This window comes from Saccoglossus kowalevskii, chromosome 3, assembly GCF_978046115.1.
Source record: "Saccoglossus kowalevskii chromosome 3, keSacKowa6.1, whole genome shotgun sequence".
Classification (NCBI taxonomy): Eukaryota; Metazoa; Hemichordata; class Enteropneusta; family Harrimaniidae; genus Saccoglossus; species Saccoglossus kowalevskii.
In genome coordinates this window covers 21583491-21605287 of record NC_140643.1, presented here as the reverse complement: position 1 = coordinate 21605287, position 21797 = coordinate 21583491, and the positions used below count along the sequence as shown (strand labels likewise).

The 21797-nt window shown below is 33.9% G+C and overlaps 1 protein-coding gene across 1 annotated transcript; it reads right to left on the bottom strand.

Annotated features, from left to right (window-relative positions):
* Window positions 1-226: 226 nt before the first annotated feature.
* LOC102805449 (EF-hand and coiled-coil domain-containing protein 1) lies at window positions 227-21797 on the bottom strand. Its single transcript, XM_085496870.1, has 7 exons — window positions 20545-21797; window positions 8432-8574; window positions 6355-6393; window positions 4971-5176; window positions 2181-2339; window positions 823-904; window positions 227-553 (listed from the first exon to the last, which is right to left on the bottom strand). Exons 1-7 carry the CDS (start codon window positions 21678-21680, stop codon window positions 375-377), a joined length of 1944 nt encoding a protein of 647 aa, XP_085352996.1. The 5' UTR covers window positions 21681-21797; the 3' UTR covers window positions 227-374.

Sequence of the window (21797 nt, the reverse complement as noted above, 5' to 3'; positions counted from 1 at the left end):
ATGTTTTATTTCTGGCGTCTGATCTACATCACAGACTGTTATATGTTGCTTGGACAATGTAAGTTTATGGTCTACTCGCAAGCTGTTACTGAATGTCGGTTGAGGAGCCAGTGAAAACAGAAAAAAATCAACTTTGACGTAATCCTGAGCAACAAAATTTATATATGTTGCACATGTAGGATTAGTCTTGTTACACTGTTCAGGAGAGTCTCAACAACTAGCCCAATGAACTGTTGTTTTCACCAGTTGCTGTTGTAAGGCGGTGAAAATGCCTTGATACCCCCCCCCTCCCCCCAAATACATAGAAAGTAAGAGTTTATCTTTAGTACACCACTTCCTTATTTATGTTGGTGTGGATGTGCAGGAAGTTATTTTTAGCACACTGTTTCTTTATCGAAGCTGCTCTGAGGAGGGGGTTGTTCATCTGGTGTTTCCTTACAAGGCTCCATGCGAGAGTTATACATCATCTGTCTGGCGGCAAACGCTTCTTGTAGCAAGTCGCAATGTATCAACTGCTTGTGGAAACAGTTGATGAAATTTCGAACATCACGTTCTGAAATAGAAAACAGAAGTTAGTAAAGATGCATACCGGTAATTTGTGATGAAAAGAGGGAACTTGTCAGACCTGAAGAAAATTTGTTGGTCATATTTCTTAATTCTTATAAGCTTAAAATAGAGTGATGAATTTGTTGGTCAACTAAAAAATTATACAAGAGTGATCTGATAGCGATTCCAATTTAATAAGAAAACTTTCTTGAATTTTCCTGGCATGGTAATATAAATCTTGGGAAAACCATCCAAAATGAGGTGAATTGAGCTTACCTGGTTCAATTGGACGGTTTCCATAGTGACATATCTCTATTGTATCCATTAGAGTTTTGCCAAGAGAACGCCGGGATATCCTCTGTGAAGAATAATAATATTTTTATAACAACAGTATGTATGTTTCAGTGATTTCCATGTTCTTGATGGTACCTAACTGTTTCAAATTGTCCATGGGATTTTATCTGGTTTTCTCCTGCCTATGTAGGTGTCTTTTTAGCTTTGTTTTGTGTTACTGTTAGAGTGAGCATGGAACTATAAACCCCAGGAAGAACAACCACTTCGTTTCCTTTGAACTATGATAGTTGCCGCAATGTTGAATGTTTATTTTGACTGTTTATTTCGTCGCATTAAAAAATAAGCCGATTTACGCAAATGAACGGTTATCTCCGACTATCGGTCATTTTCGGAGTCAATCGGGCGACTTCGGGAGATCACGTGATCAAGTTGTTTCGGTTATAGCATAAAAAATCAATGGCGCCAAGACAAAAACACTGATAAATGAGCGACATTCAACGGGAAAAAAAACACATTGCCACTTCTGGCGATCGAAGGGAAACACAGAATAAGTCGGGATATCTCGACAACAAACAGCATACCAAACCCCATGTTTCGCAAACTTTCGCAACCTTATTTCTTCGAGGGTTGAAAAAAACAAGAAGTAATCTAAAAACGACATTGAAAATTATGAAAACTTGCTAAAACTCCGACCCGTTGCATGATTTCCGGTACACTGAAGGTCACCCTGCAGACCGACTTGTTTGCGCATGCGTGGTGAACAAAATATTTTACTGCGCAGATATGAAATTTTTCAAGTTTTCCGTTTCCAGCAAAACGGTTGATACGGGCGTATAGGCGGCAACTAACATGGAGTATGACTAATGTTGTGGAAACAAAAGCGAAAGCACTGTAAGATAAAGGTTTTTTTAATCCTCTTTAATAGTTTTGTTGTTCTTCCTGGGGTTTATAGTTCCATGGAGTGAGTGAGAGTGTCACTCGGACTATGTAATTGTCACTTGGGATATGTTGGGCATCACTTTAACTATGTTGGTTGTTACTTGGACTTTGTTGGGTGTCATTTGGGTTATGTTTGTATCACGCTGGATATGGTGTTGTCATTTGGACTATTATGATTTATCACTTGGGATATGGTGCGTGCGGGTCATTTGGGCTATATGATTTGTCACTTGGGATATGGTGGGTGTGGGTCATTTGGGCTATATGATTTGTCACTTGGGATATGGTGGGTGTGGGTCATTTGGGCTTATGATTTGTCACTTGGTATATGGGTTGTGTCATTTGAGAACTGAGGCATTATGGGTAAAGTGTGCCAAATATACTGATCTCACAAGACTTACCAATGCTCTAAGTTCCCTTAGTAATGAAATAACTTCAACGAACGTTTCTTCCATTAGTGATAGTCTAACTCTCTCCGTTTCTAAGTTTTGTAGTTCATACTGTAGTACTTCACAATCTTGCATCCGGAGTTGGATTTCTTGGAATAAGTCAGTTTTCATCTGAGGAAAATTATGTAAAACTATATTTATTTGACTGAAAATAATGCATGAAAAAACAAAATGTTAAACATGACCCCTTTACACCAGTATGTACCTTGTTTCAAATTGCTGGTACTATTAATTTTTTTTCATGGGCAGAAAATTTGGTGGTGAGATAATTTAAAAGCATTTTTATGTTTCTTGAAAGTGAAACATTGGCATTTTCATTATAACACAATTTTGAGAATTTCTGTAATTAGCGTGAAGACAAAAACAGTATTCATATCATTATATTTTTGTCTGTATTGATAGATCTAATCATCATTTGGGGGACATGTTTAACTCGTTACCAGTCATATGAATTAACTTGGTTATGATTCTGACATGTTTATGAGGTTGATAGATCTTCTAATTGAAAACCAAATAATGAAGCTACTTAAGTACTGATTGGATCATAAATTATGGGGTTATTTATAATAATTAATTTCTTTCATCACACTAATGAAATTTTGAGGGAATTACAATGCTTTATAATAAATTTGACACAGGAGATTTGTAAGCCGTACAATTAAAAAATGCAATGACTGATCTTAATGAGTAAAGTCGTAGTAAGCATGTTGTCTACAGTACCAGTTAACATTATTGATCAAGTGCAATAAACTTCCTTGTTTGCTATCATCCCGTTTTAATCAATTAGGTTAAAATCTGATGTAGGTATAGACTCCATTTTTTTTTTTTATATTTAATTTTTTGTATATTTTTCCATTGTTATTTTGGTTCATACCTATTTTTTGTTTTACTTGCTGTTATTAGTTTTTTTATTAGTTTATATCATACCTGGTTGCTGTAGTCACGGTAACTGGAATAACAAACTTAATAACAGCAAGTAAAACCAAAACAGATATTCATAAAAAAACAAAATAACAATAAAAACAATTTACTAGCCTGTTAATATTCTACTCAATCATGGATCACTGTATGTAAACTGAGAACAGACTTCTCAAGGTAGAGTGACCAAGTGAGTATTGGTCACCAAATCCGGGAGAACAAACGCACTGGAGAGGAGCATTTGTAGCCAAGGTGTTTATTGCTCAACTGCTAGGCCTGGAGTCTAAATACTCACGAGATGTTCCATGACAATGTATCAATATCATTATGCAAATAAGTAAATTAAATAGCCTCAAATCATTACACTGTACCACTGTTATTAAAGTGAATTTTGTTTAACAATTTGATACTGTGATACATAGAGTATTAAAGGACATGTCAGCCATCCTCGGTATGAAATTTGTTTTACATTGTTTGTACTCTTTTTTATTAGCTTCGCTGTCGACTTTGTCGAGCGGAGCTTATCATATGAGTGATTGTCCGCCGTCGTCCGTGTCAATGTTTTACTTTTTCGACTTCTTCTTGAAAACTACAAGCCTGAATGCTTTGATACTTGGTGTATATGTACCTTGGGTAGACCTCTCTCAGATTTGTTCATTTCATGATCATATCTTCAATTCTCTAATTTTGGTGAATATTTTTGTAATTTTTTGTAAAAAGTGATATTTTCAACTTCTTGTTAAAAACCGCAAGTCCAATTGCTTTGATATTACATATATAGGTACTACATGTGGATCTCTCTCAGATTTGTTCATTTTGTAATGATATCTTTAGTTCTCTAATTTTAATGAATATTTTTGTAATTTTTGGTAAAAAGTGATATTTTCAACTTCTTGTTAAAAACCGCAAGTCCAATTGCTTTGATATTACATATATAGGTACTACATGTGAACCTCTCTCAGATTTGTTCATTTTGTAATGATATCTTTAATTCTCTAATTTTGGTGAATATTTTTGTCATTTTTGGTAAAAAGTGATATTTTCAACTTCTTGTTAAAAACCACAAGTTCAATTGCTTTGATATTACATACATAGGTACTACATGTGGACCACTCTCAAATTTGTTCATTTTGTAATGATATTGTCAATTCGCTAATTTTGGTGAATATTTTTGTCATTTTTGGTAAAAAGTGATATTTTCTTCTTGCTAAAAACCACAATCATTTATGGTGAAAAATGATATTTTTGAATTCTTGTTGAAAACAGCAAGTCCCATTGCATTGATACTATGCATATTCATTTTCTAATGATATCTTGTGTTCTTTAATTGAAATGTGCATTGCTAACAGCGGAGCTATCTCAGCCGAGAGGCTGCTTTTTGTTATTTTCATGAACAATGTGGACTGATAGTCCATGAAGTTTTCCAGCTTAAAAAATAAATAGCCATGTACAGGTTTCGATGTTAATGAAAAACAAGACAATTCCCCACAACACAAATATTAAAGAATGAAAATCCATGGTTCATTCATTACACAGGCTTTTAAGTCTGTTGATAGTTTGAGCAATCTGACCATATTCTCTGGACCGAGGAGAATAAGTTTTTTATCTAGCTTTTATTGGTATTTAACAAGCTATATATCAGTACAAGGACATTTTGCCTTATTTAACAAATTAAAACCCAAATCCTTTAGTTTTTCTAATATATAAGACTTTTAAAGGAATGGTAATAGTTTTTATGTTCAGTTCTGAAAGACTTTTATGCTTTTTTGTCCTAAATTTATTGGTGATTTCTGAGATCAAAGGTGAAGGATGTGTTGCACATACCCCTTCTGTTTCTTCTTCAGCTGCTAGTCTTGCGTCTTCCATTTGCTGAACTTGTTCAGTCAACTCTTCAATTCTTATTCTCATCTTCTCCATAGTGATATAGTTATCTTCTTCATCTTCTTGTTCTTCTTCTTCATCATCATCGTCTATCTGCTTGTAATCATCTTCATGTTTGTTTTCCTGCCACTGACTCTCTTCATCTGAAGCTGAAGTAAAAAACACATTGGAAATTGTCAGAATGTTGGTGAAATCCTGGTGAAATTCTGCTGGTACGTTGAATATAAGTGGAAAGATTAAGAAGTATGCACTTATGTAAATGCCGGAGGTGTGTTTGTGGTCATAATAAGTCGTATTTTAATGATCTTGTGTTAATGCAATATCTGATTATGTGCGGTTTTATTAGAGATACACTTCTAATAAAGCAAATAGGGTAGATGGCAACATTTTACATAAATATATATGTCAGTTAATATGTCCTCATTGACATTTTTTTTATTGGTGAATATTATTTTATTGATTAATATCTTGACTAATATTTTCGTCACGAAAATCAGAATGACCAATAACTGAAAAATATGTGGAGACTTTCAAAATAATTCCATCCGTGAAAAAAAAAAGGTAAAATTAAAGTTGTATAGTGATTTTCAATGTGCAATACCATCTCAATGCAGATCAAAGTTAGAAATCTGCAAAAATGAAGACTTTACAAATAGCAACAAATTTTACAAAATTAATCTAGACTTAATGAAACGTGGTGTGTATATAATAGACCATTTTCCGTTCACTGCGAAATCGAACGTAAAAACAGGGCAAACAAAGGTCATAGCGTCGTAGTGGGATTCGACTAACGCGAAGTATTTTGGGGGACATTTCCATGTTTAATAATGTGCTGTCCACATTTGATGATAGACAATTTTGATTAAGTAAGGGTATTCGGAAGCAATATTCCTCTGTCGAAGATCGGCCGGTCGGTGTGAGTTACGAAATAAAGAAATTCTAGTTCAAAATCAAATCGTTCGATTTTTGCGGCAGACGTTCGACGCGCGTTTTTCATCTCGCGAGATCTCGCAGTTGTACGGAAAATCCCTTATTGTAGACTTGTATTTTATCATCTAGTTATAGTATATGTTACTGAAGACTTCTTCTACATGGAGTTGGCAGCAATTGATATCCACACAAGAGTGTATTATAAACTTCGTTGTTTGATACGCAGCCCTTCTCAATCTGTTCTTCAATATCATCTAACCATATTCTCCTTGGTCAGTATTAGCGGATCCTTTACTCCACCATGACTGTATCAACAGTTTTAGAAGGATTTTCGAGTGTACATCTTCCAAATCACTGTGCTATAATTACTTTAAGTTTCTATAGAATTTAAACATACCTGCTCTTCCTTCAACTGCCCGGAACAACTGCTCTTCACCTGTGAGAAAAAAATAATAATGTCCAAATGTTACTAACTGTTAGTTTCCATTTATTTTCTATTTTAGAAATGAACATTGACATACCAAAGATCACCATTATTTCCCTTATTTACCACTGAACATACTTTTAGTTTGGTTATTTTGGAATGACTTATGTATATGTCTAATGATTATGGGAGAAATCATGATGTAATGGTTTTTTCCAGTTATGAATCAAAATCATATTCATTATCTCCAATAACTGTGAATTACTTTCATTTTATAAGTGGAAAATTAATTCTGCAAATCTTGGAAAAATAACAGGATTCCATGTCTTGAAAATTTTACTAGAGGTTCTTTGGACAGGCTGCCACAGGAACGTACATAGGGCATAGAGGTTGTTTGGTCAGGTAGTCACAGTGACTTTCATTTAAAGTATATTTCATGTGTTTTCTAGGTCATCATTTAAAAATAACACTAAGCATAAAACAGACAATTAACATTACCTACAATAATTATATACCCTTTCAAAGCTAAATTTGTCTGTGGATTCTGTATTTTGTGTTTCCCTTTGAATTTATCATGACCACTGATCTTGTAATCACTCTCAGCTGTCTACCCCGGCCCTGTCTTGGTAATAATTACAGTTTGAATGGACGTGAATTTCACAAGTGTAGTTTACTTTAGACTTGGCAGAAGGCTGTCTCCTTCAAACATACCTTTTTTCATCAATCTTACAATAACAAGTACTAAAGAGAAAGTTGTTATTTCTGAAGGAGAGTGGCCTAGTTTGCTGTCTTATTTGCCACCTGAGTGTCTTCTCATTTGGTTGGTTAATTAGCCGTGAAAATTCTTGTCTAACAGCATTTGAAACATGTTTAGCTACTGTTGAACCTCTGTCTTGTCAAGGACTTATTCAAGTTAACTTGACTTTTGTATCTATGAAGAGGAAATCTATGACATTTCATAGTAGTTGTATTTCATTACTTTGTAGCACAGAATTCAATGACTGAACAATTACAATACTTGCTACAGTTGAAAATTTCGATGAAGTTCCTTTAACAATTTAAATTTAAACAGAATAGAAACAAGCAGCCTCTTGGCTGAGATAGCTCCGCTGTTAGCAATGCACATTTAAATTAAAGAACAGAAGATATCATTAGAAAATGAACAATATGCATAGTATCAATGCAATGGGACTTGCTGTTTTCAACAAGAATTCAAAAATATCATTTTTCACCATAAATGATTGTGGTTTTTAGCAAGAAGAAAATATCACTTTTTACCAAAAATGACAAAAATATTCACCAAAATTAGAGAATTGACAATATCATTACAAAATGAACAAATTTGAGAGTGGTCCACATGTAGTACCTATGTATGTAATATCAAAGCAATTGGACTTGTGGTTTTTAACAAGAAGTTGAAAATATCACTTTTTACCAAAAATGACAAAAATATTCACCAAAATTAGAGAATTAAAGATATCATTACAAAATGAACAAATCTGAGAGAGGTCCACATGTAGTACCTATATATGTAATATCAAAGCAATTGGACTTGCGGTTTTTAACAAGAAGTTGAAAATATCACTTTTTACCAAAAATGACAAAAATATTCATTAAAATTAGAGAACTAAAGATATCATTACAAAATGAACAAATCTGAAAGAGATCCACATGTAGTACCTATATATGTAATATCAAAGCAATTGGACTTGCAGTTTTTAACAAGAAGTTGAAAATATCACTTTTTACAAAAAATTACAAAAATATTCACCAAAATTAGAGAATTGAAGATATCATCATGAAATGAACAAATCTGAGAGAGGTCTACGCAAGGTACATATAAGTACACCAAGTATCAAAGCATTCAGGCTTGTAGTTTTCAAGAACAAGTCGAATAAGTAAAACATTGACACAGACGACGGACGCAGGACGACGGAGGGCAATCACTCATATGATAAGCTCCGCTCGACAAAGTCAACAGCGGAGCTAAAAAAATTGAGTAGAAATTGTTAGCCAGGGAAAAATAATATAGTAACGAAAAATGACTTACTGCTAATGCTGCTTTCTGATTGGTTGTCACCGCCTGAAGTGTCTGAGTCACCTGCTGGAGAGATGCGTTCTGATTGGTCACTGACATTATCATCATTTTCTTTGCACCCTGTATCAGTTTCTTCAATGTTGCTTTCACTCGCACTGAAATAGATAAGCATAAATCAGTTTTGTTCATTTCAAGTTGACGATACAACTTTATGAAATAATATTTTTCGCTAAATTCACAAGATTATGTCCATTTAGTTCAAAGTCAACTGAAAAATTATAGAAAAATGTGCAAAATGTTGTATCAACAATTTCACTGAAAAAAATTGTGGTGTTAGGATTGAAGAATGGCAAAGGAGACGTTGATAAAGTCTGGTAAGTGGACCATAAGAAAACAATCTTTCACCATTGAACTCCACACACAGCTGTGATTTCCCAGTTTTGATTATTTATTTGGCAGTATGCTATGACGAGATTAATTTGAAAGAGAAGTATGACTATACATTCAGTATATCAGTTGACCACCCTGCATCTTACATTAGACACATGTTATTGAGGTATTGATACAACCTGGAATATGTTACTCTGTAGCAATAGCAATTTTAATTGTGTCAAAGTTATAATATGATTAGGTTATATTGATCAGTCACTCACATGTCACATAAATATAATCATGAGTTTCTAACTAAAAGAAGGGCATTGTAAATTGGAGGGGGGGGGGGGCAGAGTTTTCAAAATGACTTTGTTAAAATTTGAAAGCTCAATCTTTATAGACTGTATGCGGCTTTTGCAGCCTGAGGTCGTACAGCGGAAACGCCCAAGCTTGCAAGGGTGCATTAGGGTATGACTGAGGGTTATAAAAATAAATAATTGTTTCAAGCTATTTGTATTTCATTTCACTCAGTTATTAATCTCATTTAATTTTACCAAATGTTTTCAGTGGATATGGATATTCCTGTGCCGAACATTAACAAGACTCTCTAGCATTTTAACATTTGGTGGCAACTTATTCGAACTAGAACCCCGACCAGAAGACATAATCTCTTGAATGTGTTTCAGTCCTAAATATGCTCTTGTGTTCGACAGCAAGTTGTAGCTAATGTAATCAATGTTTTATAAAGGCAAGCCCCACATCATAACAGCAAAATTCAATACAATCCAGGGTTTTTCTAGAAAAAATTAACAAGAGGGAGCACACACAGGCAGGCACTGGAAACGCCATATCGGAAGGTTTCTTCGCCGTTTTAACGTGTATCTATCGCCATTGAAATATTTTTGGAGTAATTTTAGTGTATTTGGGGTCCAGAAACATTGTCAGATGGTGTTGCTGGGAAGTTTTCACAGTGAAAAATATATTTGAGGAAGATTTCATGTTGTACGTCAGCATGGAAGTGCGTGGCTCAAGAAATATATTTATTACTTGAAAGTTCAATCTACAATTCGGTAAGAGGGCGCCAGCAAGAGTATCAGGGTGCTGCAATCAATATAGACGAGCTACAAATGTAATCCCTGGCAATGCTATGCATCAATAAGTGACTGAAACCTGTTAGGTGTGTGTACCTCTCTTAATCTATAAAAGAAATATGGTTAAACAGCGCCAGGCATAACATGGAAAATTGCATGGTTCACTCATCAGGTTTCTCATAGTGTTACAAGGCCAGGTGATACGAGATATATAATAATGTGGTTTAAAACACATACAATAGTTGTGTTGTCTGTAGCGTGAATGTCACATGGAAAAAACATTCTTGCGTAGAAAGATATTTTCTTTTGTTGACAGTTAACAGAGCATGTAAAGGATTCTATAAAATATACATAGTTTAGAATTTAAGAAGTCTTTTATTAGCACTAAAACTATATTATGTTTTGGGGATATAAAACTAAAGTGGAATAAATACAAGAAGTGAGTTATGTATGCACAAAGCATGATACAGATCAGTGGATGTAGGTTTTTGTGCAGCTGTGATGTTGGTGTGTTCACCTGTATGGGTAATATTTAAATCAAAGGGAGGGGGAGATAAACAAATGAAACCAGAAAAATTCAGTTTATTCAGCCCCAAGGTGATGTACTCTTTGGGTCTTCCATGCTGTGGATTTACCATTTATACCCAGGGTATCATTCTGACACATCAAATCTGAATATAATAAAGAGACAATATTTAAAGGAAGAAAATATCATATTCTTCATATTCTCCTTCACTCGAAACCTCATTTTACATTTCAGACCTCTGTACTATAAATACATTGTAAGATCTATTAGCCCAGACTTTTATTATCATTTGTTTCACGAACCCGCCGAATGAAAATAAAAATGAAATTTTATTTTAGCGTAATTTCTCGCGCCTGCTGACTTGTGCAAAAGTGCAAAAAATTGCTAAAAAAAAATTATTTTTATCTTCATTTTTTTTTTCGCTCGCCGCATAACAAACCCAAGTTGCATTTTCGTGGGAGTATCATGATCAAAGTACCGAAGTCCCGCGCAGATGAGAAACAAGGTTATACATGGAATAAAATTGTATTTCATTTCTTCTCTTCGATCAATGATCTCACTTACAATTCTTTGAGAATCACACAAATCTAATGGAAAAAAAAAAGGATTAATTTTTTTTTTTTTCGCCCTCCTCAAAAAAATTGCCTTATAAAAACTCGAGAAACAAGGAATAAAAAAAGTCTGGCCTTATGTTGGTTCCTGTCTTAAAAGCCCAAAACACACACAGTCAATATTACACTGTCCCCCCTCCTCTCATTAACCCAAGTCAAACATTCCCTGACCCAGGCATGAATGGAACCTTCTGTTAAATGTGTTAACCACTCACAGACTTAGCTTCCATTATTAACATTATTAGTTTTTTTTTTTTTTCATGTATTCTTACTCCTTGTCATTTGTGATATTAATTGCTTTCCATTATGCCACTTAATGGCATTTTTCAATGATTTATAATTGCTCAGTAAAGCTTTTAAAAAAAATTGAGTAATGACCATCTTGCTATTATTATATGCAGTCAGACAAGTACTATTGTTTAAAATTGGTTTGGGCTTAGAGACATTTTATTTGACATGTTTTTTTATTTAATTTTTTTTAATACAAATTATACTTATACCAACTGGTGTATGCAATATTTAAAATGTGTTTCTTTGTATTAATTTTGGTATAAATTAATGTCTCTCCAGTGAAAATTTAAAATATAAAAAAAAAAACATTATTTAGAAACCCACTCCAGCCTCCTATATATATAGTCATAAAATATCAGAAAAATGTCAAATTAACATAACATATCAGTTGCTAGAAGATTGAATTGCAGGGATACTTATGTCTCTACAGTGGGTGCCTCCTGGCTATCATGTAATAATTTATTTTTTATTACTTTTCAGATCATCGCAAAAGATAACAGCAAAGAATGTTTAGCCAATGACATTAGAAAAAAAATGACTTTGGTTTTACACATTACCAAAATTTGTTGTTGTCATCTTAAAAAACAAATTCCTACAAAAAAAAAGTAATGTACCGGTATACTTTCCAGTCGCTTGATTTGTGCGTTTCTGTATATAGATAAACATGAGGCAAGTCATTACATGGATGACTGGTGCTGTACCAATATTAGTGACCCCTATGAATGACCTTTGTGTGGTTATCTGCACACTCTGCCATTCACTGTAACTGCATGTCTATGCCTACAACAAAGTCTGTGTTTTGTAGGCACCCCCCCCCCCCCCCCCCCCCCCGCAGAGGCTGACATAGCTTTGGTGATAAAGCTTGCAAGAAAGTTTTAATTATGAAAAATTGTCACATATATAAACGTCATCTGTGATCACATGAAGAGATGTGAAAAGTGTTATACAGTATCACTGTTAGTGAGTGCAAATTCTGATATTTTCAGAAAAATTATATGAATGTACCAAAAAATGCAGGATTATTTGAGGGTGATATCTAGTGGTGACACTTACATAATAACCAATATTTTGGGGGTACGAAATCAGTTCTGTGTATTCTGTTAACCCTTTGAAGCCAAAGTCAATTTGTATCGCTTTACAAACCCGCATAAGTGTTTTCCTTTTTTTTTTTAAAAAAAAGTTAATATAAAAAAAAAAAATGTCAATGTCAATGTTCCTCAATTGAAGAAACAATGATTTGCTGAAACATGGTATACTGGAACACCGTGAATTATTTATTTCATTTCCTTGAAAAATTCCTGTAAATTTATTTGACATTTTTATTGATTTTCACTAAATTGTCATAAATTAAGTCAAACTATGGAAAACAAATATTTAAATGATTTCATTTTTTACTGAGTTACAGCTAAAACAGAAAAAAAAAAAATTTCAAGTGAAACTAAAGCTTTCAAAAATACCCTGTACATGTGTAATTTACCTTTACCCAGAATGCACTATTCTGCCTCTCACCTTATGCCTAAACCTAATCTTGTACACAAGTTTGTACCTCACATGACAAGTAGCAGCTATTGAAATCAGGAATGAGACACTTACATTCAAGTACTGTGATTTATGTTATAGGAACCTTGAAAATGACAATTACAAAGATGGCCCACCATCCCTGTTGAGGGACGGTGGATGAGGTCGGTGGATGAGGTCGGTGACATGAATACCTGTACATTTCCATCAGATCAGAAAATATTACCACATATTCTAAAATGCAAACAGAAAGTTTCAAATACTGGTCATCATAATATGCATTGAGGCATTTGACTCGGGAGTTCAAAAAAAATATGAAAAGAAAAAAATAGCTTTTTGGATTTATTTTTAGTGAAGGCTATGAGATCTGAGATCTGTGACTAAGGTGAAGAATAAGACTTTATTCCGTGGCACATAAATGCTTGCTATACTGTAAAATACTTTTTATCTTTTTTTGCTGAATGGATGATTCAGTGAAAATAAAATCCAGCGAATATACCTTTTTTCCTATATTTTACATTCAACTCAACAGTCAGTGAAACGAAATTCTATATAAAACACCAAAAAAGTCTTTTCATTGAAAATTAATTCCAGCTAAATTAAATTATTTGACAGTCCAACAGAACACCCCCCACCACCACCACCTCCATTCAACGTAAACCACTCAACCTATCACAACAGCTACTGTACTGCAGGAGTCATACCTCCTTCCTACATTTAAACACACAGTTGGTCCATTGATGAGATCAGATGGTAGATAAACATCTGATAAACCAATTAGTAATTTAATGAAGATTGTCTAAACAAACCTTCTAATTGCTTCAGTACAGTATTGGCATTCATGTACTTTATATGTCTGGAATGTGTCAATGTCATGGCCATGTAAGTGACCGGATGAAACAATTCAGGTGACCGGATGAAACAATTCAGGTCAAAAATAAATTCACTGTATCAATTGATAATATTATACTGTATTTTCTCTATTAGTAGCACCATTTCCAGCATGTGAAAAAATGTATTTGACTGGGATTTTAAATACTGTAAACATTAATTATTCGTTAGTTTTTAATTTTGCTATTTTTGTCAATGAGTAAAATCCACTAATTAATCTAATCTACTAATTATTTCCCTACCATGTTTGTGAAAACCCAGTGAAATTGTTCAAAGTTTTAAAACACAAAATTAAACACCAATGAAAATAAATGGTTTTACTGTAAACTTGCACTTGACATGGATAAATTACAATACAATCATTTCTTATAAATTCATTTTTCTTTGTACAAAATTGTAATTTCAATGAGCATAACAAGATCTTCTAACAGCTGCCTTGACCTTGAACATTTCAAATTGGAAGTAAATTGAAGTAGAGTACAAATCAGATAAAAAAAAAAAAATTAAATAAGTCAATAATGAAAACTCTCTTCAATAATACAAAGTTTATACATGTCAGATTACACAAAATGGTCAATAAAAACAAACAGCCCACTGATTTATGTTCATGTGACAGTCACAAACAAACTTTATTTCCGACTGTGCCTGAGTCATCATTACATCAACACAAAATATATTTTTTAAGTAAAGATGAAAAGATATTCAACTCAGAGTTGCCCAAAAGTGCTGGTGTAATGTTCAATTTACTGTAAAATACTTTATTTCTGCTTGTAATTATTTCGCTGAAGGGATGGTTCAGTGAAGACTAAACCCATGCAGTGAATGTGCCTTTTTTTCTATATTTTACATTAAACTCATAAAAATCAGTTAAAATTAAATTCCATAAAAAACACCCAAAGAGTCTTTTTGGTTAAAATTAATACCAGCTAAAATAAAGCATTTTACAGTATTTTGATAATTTCAGACATTAACCACAGCTTTCCTATCTCTCAACCACAGGTCAGATGTGGACATCTCAATAATGCCAAATCACTCACAATATAGACTCACACACTCAAAATAATTATAAACCCGACAGTATCTCTGATTAGATGTTTTTAAAACCCAAATAGTCATTCATCAGTCTGCTGTGTGAAACCAATAAATCTAAAGCAAAACAGGTGTAGTTGGTTTATAGGATAAAAACCCACTAAGACAGTGATACACTTGTTTCCACCCAAACCTGTAAGTTGATGATTGTAACTGAGTACCAACCTGATGTATTTCCAATCTCTTGGGATGGAATATAATCTACAAAACTTATTATCAGCACACGCAAATCATCAAAATGTTTATATTGTAATTCCCAAATCCATCAGTTTTTGTTCTCTGGTTTATGTTAATCTTTGAGTTTAATCCCTCAGAGAGTTCCCTAATCTTACACACAGTGCACAGGATTTATTTAAAGTAAACTTATTTTTTTTCCCTGAGTTCAGATTGAGTATCAGTGTGCTTAATGATGTTGGTGCTAAGTGTGAGGTAGTATGATATACAGAATGAATGTACCAAGTGGGACAGAGGAGCAGTTTATGATATGTAAACTGTTTACTTATATGTTATAAATAATCAGACATTCAAGTGAAATATTTCAACCGAGGTGATGTTATTCAACAGAGCGGGAAGATGTTATGAATTTGAATCTACTGAAAATACCATGACGATAAAAATGTGACCTCTTCAAGTTAGTCGGTCAAAACTACAAACTACAAACTTTTAATTGAAGACCCCCCATCCCAATTAAGAGAGAATCTTAATAGGTCACTTTCATGACCTCTAAAGGTCACACATCCTGGTACTTTTATTGGTATAAAAATCATAAATGAGTTTATTTTATAGATATTTCAGCACAATTTTCGATACTGCTTGAGTAAAGTGTTTCTGTTAGAAGCAAAAAGAATGCCCCGAATTGTGTTCGTTTCTGATGCTGTCATACCCAAAAAAGTACCAAAATGTGTGGCCGTTAGAGGTCATGATAGTGACCTATTGTCATCATTTGCTCCACATTGTTTTTCCTGCAAGTAACAAGGTTGATTACTTCCGTAGCTTCTAGCAGAACATCTATGTTTTTTTTTTTAATTTCCGGAATTCTCCTGCTGACTGGTGGTTAAATGATATGAACATGATACAAAGTTTATCTCCAACCCAGCATGATACCCTCTATATTGTTGTATATAATACCTTCACACCCTTTTTTTCATCTACTATTTTCTAGAATGACTTCTCAAAAATTGATGCAGTGTGTCTTGAAATTGTTTTAAGAATGTTCTTCAATGGATGTTGAAAACTAGAATTTTTAATACAGGATGTAATTAGTTATTTTTTAATTTGATATGTGGTGTTTAATCTTTCATGGTAGTTTTATTTTTATTTATATTGTATTTTTGCAGTTTGTAGTCATTAGGAGTTTTCAGTCCTGTCTGAATAAATAAAGATATGATTGCATGCTGTTGAACAAAGCCTGGCTGTGTTAGCTGAAGGACATATAGAACACCTATGATGGATAGAAGAGACAATATACAAGCTCAAATGAAGCCGATGATCGAACAACTACTGTTCATCATGGAATGTTAGATAATTTATTCGCAGTCATGCACACACAAACAGCCAATTAGTAACCATGCCCTGGGCCAGTGTAGAATTCTATTGTAAGTGTTCTGTAGTTGCTTTAACTTTATGAGAGAGAAGTTTAACTTTCAAAACAAAATTAAGAAATGTTCTAACAGTTAACATTTGGTGATATTCAGACTGTAAATTTTATGAACAACACGATTTGAATTTATCATGGGTTAAGGCAGTTGGAAAAATGAAAGGAGAAAATGATATATATTTTTCAATTGATTCTTTAGATACAGAATTAAAATATTAAAAAGAAAAACATTGAATTCTGGAGATTAAACATCAAAAATGAAAATAGCAAACTTAGGACATTTGCTAAATTTAAGAACTTGTACACTTTTTAGCGTTATTTATTCATACTCAATTTAAAAGAAAGAAACACAATGACATGTTTTAGAATGAGTAACCATACATTAGAAATGAAAACATGTAAATATTGTACACAAGGAAAGATTGAAAACAACATTTCCACAATATACAAAATAGAGAAAACACAGACAAGAATTTCCTTCATGTGTTGAATTTCCAAAGAATAAAAAAAACAAAAAAACAGAATTTATTCATCTAATGTGTATGACTGAAGACAACAAATAAAAGATCCTGAAAAGCATTTTTATAATAATTCATTTATGCTTGTTCAGTGTTCCTGATTGTGTGTAAATAATTGTAAGAATTATTGACATGTCAATAATTGATCAGCTCTCTTGATCGATCAATACTAAAACTTAGTTACCTTGGTTACCCAGGCATGGGTCCTTCAAAAGATGTGACAAATACTGCATGATTACATCAATGAATGTCAGCAGCAAGCATATAGTTTGACAGGTTTACTTCACCTCTGGTTTTGTTTGTTAGTGAAGCCTCAGACTTGCTTACAAATCTTGTTTTGTTTTTTTCAAAATTTTAGATAAAAATTGTGTGGAATGATCTTTTTCTTCACATTCACATTTTCTTGGAATTTTTCGGAAAAAATAACTACTGTAAAACCTGTATTAGAAGCTGTGGCTTCTATTAAAATGGTACAAAGCAACAGAGGGGATGCGGGTTCAATTAGAGCATCTAGACATATGAGAAATGATGAATTTTTGATTCTCAATAATTCAAAATTAATGGGTGCGACTTCTATTAGGGATCTGGCTTCTAATACAGATTTTACGGTACTACTAAAAAACGTGAATTTAATAATTTGGTTATATTTGTTTTGATTTGTTAACATCGATTAAAAAGTCCCAAAAACCATGACAATATAGCAATTTGTTTCTCTCACTGAAGCACTTTTACAGATCATAGTTACAGATGAAGACTAGAAAACTACTACAGTTTAACTAACAGCTTCATCTTCATTCACAATTTGACCTGGTTATTTTATCACAACATGCAGCTGACATATGTAACCAGACTTGACCACCCATCCTATTTAGAGATTAATAGAAAAACCCACATCTGACAATGATTATAGCAGTGTTTGTATATCATCAAGGTACTACTGTCTGTTAGAGCTATTTTACTTGGACAATGATGTATTTGTCATACCATTCTAATACATTGCCTGAATTCAATAGGCTTTTGTTGAATAATTTTTCATCTGAATATTTTTTGTATTGTTTGCGAGAATTTAAGATATTCTTGGTATCTTGTGTACAGCGTGTTAGATTCAGCAGTAAACATTCTGAGTGTTGAATTTCTGGGTGGGGTGGGTGGATGATATATTATACTAAATGAAATGTATTTTTTTTAGAACGTTAATTAACTCAAACTAAAATACAACTGGCTGGGTTAAACCTTAATTTCATTTTTGGATTACATATTAGAAATTAGAAATTGATATTATACCAATCCATTGTCATGCAAGCTGCATTGACAATACACTGTATTGTTTTAAAGTAAATGCAATGAATTAAGGTGTGTGAGTGCAGTTTTGTTTTTGTTCTATTGAGAAATCATACAACTGGGTTTTTTTTTATATAATTTTTTTTTTAAATATTACTCTAATGTTTGAAGTACTCTTCATTGTTTTATTTTACCGAAATGCAAAGAATGAAACTTACAGCTTTAAAACTTAAAATATGACAATTTTACAAAATGTTAAGACTATTTTGCACTTTATCAATATAGATCAGTTTAAACTGTGTACACATCACAGACAGGACAAAATGTAAACAATCCCTGATTAAATATTGAAAACCGACATGTTGAAATTTCAATAATTCATTTACGAATTTGATATTCAATAATATGTAGAAAAGATAAATTAATTTTAATAATTGTTTTAATAAAGAAAAAAAAGTCTACTCGCTCTTGTCATATTGTACAGATATTATTCTGTTGAAATGATACTCTAAGGTTACTTGGCACCCAACTCATCAATCATGAAATTATTATCTTGTTTGTTTGAAGAATTGTTCATTGGAGCTCAGAATTTGTATATTTGTACAGATTTCTAAACAATTTCTAATTTTATGGGAAAAATTGCTCCTTTAACTTATAATTGTGCTTTAAGTTTTTATAATTTGGAAATAAATACTTTATCACATGTATCATATGTGTGAAAATTTCATGTTATATTTTAAATATCACACCCCAAGATAACACAATTTATTTTAGACTGTGATGTCATTGACTGACCATTGCAAAACAAGGCTTATTTACCAACTAGACAATATATTTTGGTAACTTATTATATAATGGGTCAGTCATTAGATATCTTCTATATATTAATAGAAATGTATCATCCCATGATGCTTTGCAGGAAGGGTAATCAGAATATATCATCCCATGATGCTTTGCAAGAAGGGGAATCAGAATATATCATCCCATGAAGCTTTGCAGGAAGGGGAATCAGAATATATCATCCCATGATGCTTTGCAGGAAGGGGAATCAGAATATATCATTCAATGACGCTTTGCAAAAAGTGGAATCAGAATATATCATCCCATGGTGCTTTGCAGGAAGGAAAATCAGAATATATTATCCCATGATGCTTTGCAGGAAGGGGAGTCAGAATATATCTTCCCATGATGCATTGGAGAAATGGGAATCAGAATATATCATCCCATGATGCTTTGCAGGAAGGGGAATCAGAAAATACCATCCCATGATGCTTTGCCGGATGGTTGTACACACTAGGCTAGCAAGGTACAGTCAGTGGGGCTAACCTTAACAAAATAATTCATTTGCACAGCTGAACTCTGAGCTGAGTTTTTTGCTTTTAAATATTCACAACAAACACAGTCCCACTCCAGCCTATTAAACTGAGTGGTAAGCCCACACACCTGTTACCCTGCTGTCACTGGGTGTTTGTATTGAAATACAGGTATGCATCTCTGAGTGATATGTTTTCACAGCGTTAGTTCAGCCTAAAATCTGACCTTCACGTTTTGATACATTGATCATTCATTCATTCATTCAAAATTACTGAAGTAATAGCGTCAATGCAGCATTGCATTATGGGATACATGCATGAGTAATGACAGTTTTAGGGGGGTGTCTACTCTAAAACTGTGCCACTGATCACTGAGTTTCAATTTAGTGAATTGAAAATAATATGCAGCTGATAATGTTTCATATAAGAACATATGCATGGAACTGATCATGAAAGACAGGGTTTCCCATTATGAATGTGTAAGCATGCAAATGGCTGTGCTATTATTACTATAGAGTGGCAGACTTATGTCACCATATTAAATTTAAATAATTTTATCTTCAGATAATCATAATTCTACCGTGTTGTGGATGATATACAGTTATTATGTGGCCTAGTTTTATGTAATTAAAATAATATTTTGTTTAAATCCATAATTTATACATTATGTAATAAATTTTCTATAATTTAATATGATCATAAAAATAACCTGACACATTAGGTGTTGAAAGGCTACTGTAACTCCATAAATTATAGAGGAATTATAGGAGACCATTAATATGGTCAATTTTATAACAAAAAAAACACAAGAAGATGCATTTGATAGAGGAAGCAGCACCATCTTCCAGGAAAAAATAATTATCCATAACGAAGTGAAAAAAAAAAAAACGTTATAATTTGAACTGTGGTAAACCCATCACCAAACTTCCAGTTTATAATTTCGCCTTTTCATAAGCGCATTTGACGTCGCATAGAGCAAAAGTAGGACTCTTCTTTTCAAGTGAGTTGTATTTAATAAATCACCTACCTGGTACAGGGAGCCAGTCGCTGCTCCAGTTCCAATATTTTGCACTGTTGAGTTTCGGCGTTTTGGCGGGCACGTCCTTCTAAACATCGCACTTTTGATAAACTTTCGCTCACTGTCTTTCTCGTCTTCTCCAATTCCTGGTACATAGCTCTTTGATTTGTTGTTAGCACGTTATTATTGTACTCCAGTTCTAAAAGTTCTCTCCTCGATCGCAATAAATCCGCCTCTAGTTGTTGCGTGAACCGCATCGCCTCTTCCAACTGGTTGTCACGTGACTCCCGTAGGTGATTCAACTCCTGGACCAGCGCTTCGATGCTTTTGGACTGTGTAAGGGGGGACCGTGTTCGGTACTTTGTTTTTTTGACTTCGCATTTCTCGTGTAGTAGGTGGGTTTTTCTGAATGCCACCTGCAAAGCTAGTGACCTTGCGTCGTTGCTCTGCAGCGCCAGTCGCATGTCCTCGACAACCTCTCGCAGACTTTCGTTCTCTTCGTGTGATTTCACGAGTTCCCGTTTCAGTTCTCTCACCTGGTCGCCCAGGGTCCGTTCATTTGATCCCTGTGCCGGTTCCTTCACGCCACTCTCCTTCGAATTAGCCTCGCTGTTTTCGGTATTATCTTCTCTCCCTTGGACGTGCAGAAGCGATTTATATATGTCTGTTATTGGTTTGCTGCTGAAACATTCGACGCACATTGTATGTAGAGTCAGTCCCGTTCTCGGGTGTCTCAATCGAAGTTCTGTATCGATGTGCTCTGTATCATGGGTGCACTCAGGCACGGCCTTGTAAGCTTTATCGCCCCGAGAAGCAAAATATTCGCCTAATCGCATGTGGAATTCCTTGAAATCCAACTCCTCTGGCAAGTTTTTGAACAAAATTACACTATTCCCTATATCGTTTTCGCCGTCACCCAGTAGTCCCAAAATTTCGCACAAAACTTTGAAATCCTGACAGGGAAGTTTCTGGTCCCCATTGGAATCCAAGTGATGGTATATTTCCTGAAGATACTGATCGAGTCCTGCGGCCAGTACGACGATTTCGTTTTCCACTCCCCTGTCCAGTCCATAGTTATAAGCCAAAGCACTCACAATCCACTGTGCGCGACGGGCCGGGAAAATATAAGACTCCGACCTCTCCATTATTCGTGAGTCACACGTAATAGCAGTCCCTCTCTCAGAACGCCGATGCCAATAATGAACACAGTACGTCTTCACTGTGGGCTACAATTACCACACACGTGTGTCTATACACTAACA